Below are 554 nucleotides of genomic sequence, written 5' to 3' on the forward strand. Positions count from 1 at the left end.
GGGGGAATGCGGAGGAGGGATGTGCGGCTGGCAGTCTGTGCCGCCGGCTACGGTTCAGAGAGAGGCGCCTGGCGGTGCAGCAGCGGGCACCCAGGGAACTGCTGGCTAGAGAGCCGCCCAGACGTCGGGGCCCGGGAGAAGCCAAAGCTCCGCAGACCCCGCCCAGAGGTGGAGCCACGTACTCCTTACAGCCAATCAGCGGCTGGATGCGCCGCCCCGCGGGACACGCCCTCACCTATCCCGACAGCCTCAGGGGTACGGTCTGCGCCTGCGCAGTGCGTCCTTGCCCCGCCCACCCGGGTCTCCCACGGCCAACATGGCGGCGCCCTGTGTGTCTTGCAGCGCCGTGCTTTCCTGCCGGCTCTCCCTCGGGACTCGGGTCATCCTCGCCCGGAGCCAAGGGCCATGGAGAGCTTCGGCGGCCGGCCTACAGGCAGGTACCGGGCCCCAGGTCAGCCCTGGGGGGGACTGGTGGCCGCGGTTGTGCGGCCAGTGAAACCTCCTTCCCCGGCGGCTCGCGCGTCCTCGGGCGGGGGCGCGAGGTCGTGGGTGTC

At 71.7% G+C, this 554-nt stretch overlaps 1 protein-coding gene across 2 annotated transcripts in view; it reads left to right on the top strand.

The window, feature by feature from the left end:
* The first annotated feature begins 285 nt into the window (after window positions 1–285).
* Mrps9 (mitochondrial ribosomal protein S9) overlaps window positions 286–554 on the top strand; it is a 48,912-nt gene continuing 48,643 nt past the window's right edge. Inside the window, exon 1 of one of the 2 annotated variants that reach the window (XM_004633203.2) lies at window positions 286–451. In XM_004633203.2, the coding sequence (XP_004633260.1) occupies window positions 317–451 (135 nt within the window). In that variant the 5' untranslated portion in view covers window positions 286–316. The remainder of the gene's footprint in view (window positions 452–554) is intronic. The other variant, XM_023717489.1, reaches the window with a different exon arrangement.

Source organism: Octodon degus, unplaced genomic scaffold (genome assembly GCF_000260255.1).
Source record: "Octodon degus isolate 3935 unplaced genomic scaffold, OctDeg1.0 scaffold00052, whole genome shotgun sequence".
NCBI lineage: Eukaryota > Metazoa > Chordata > Mammalia > Rodentia > Octodontidae > Octodon > Octodon degus.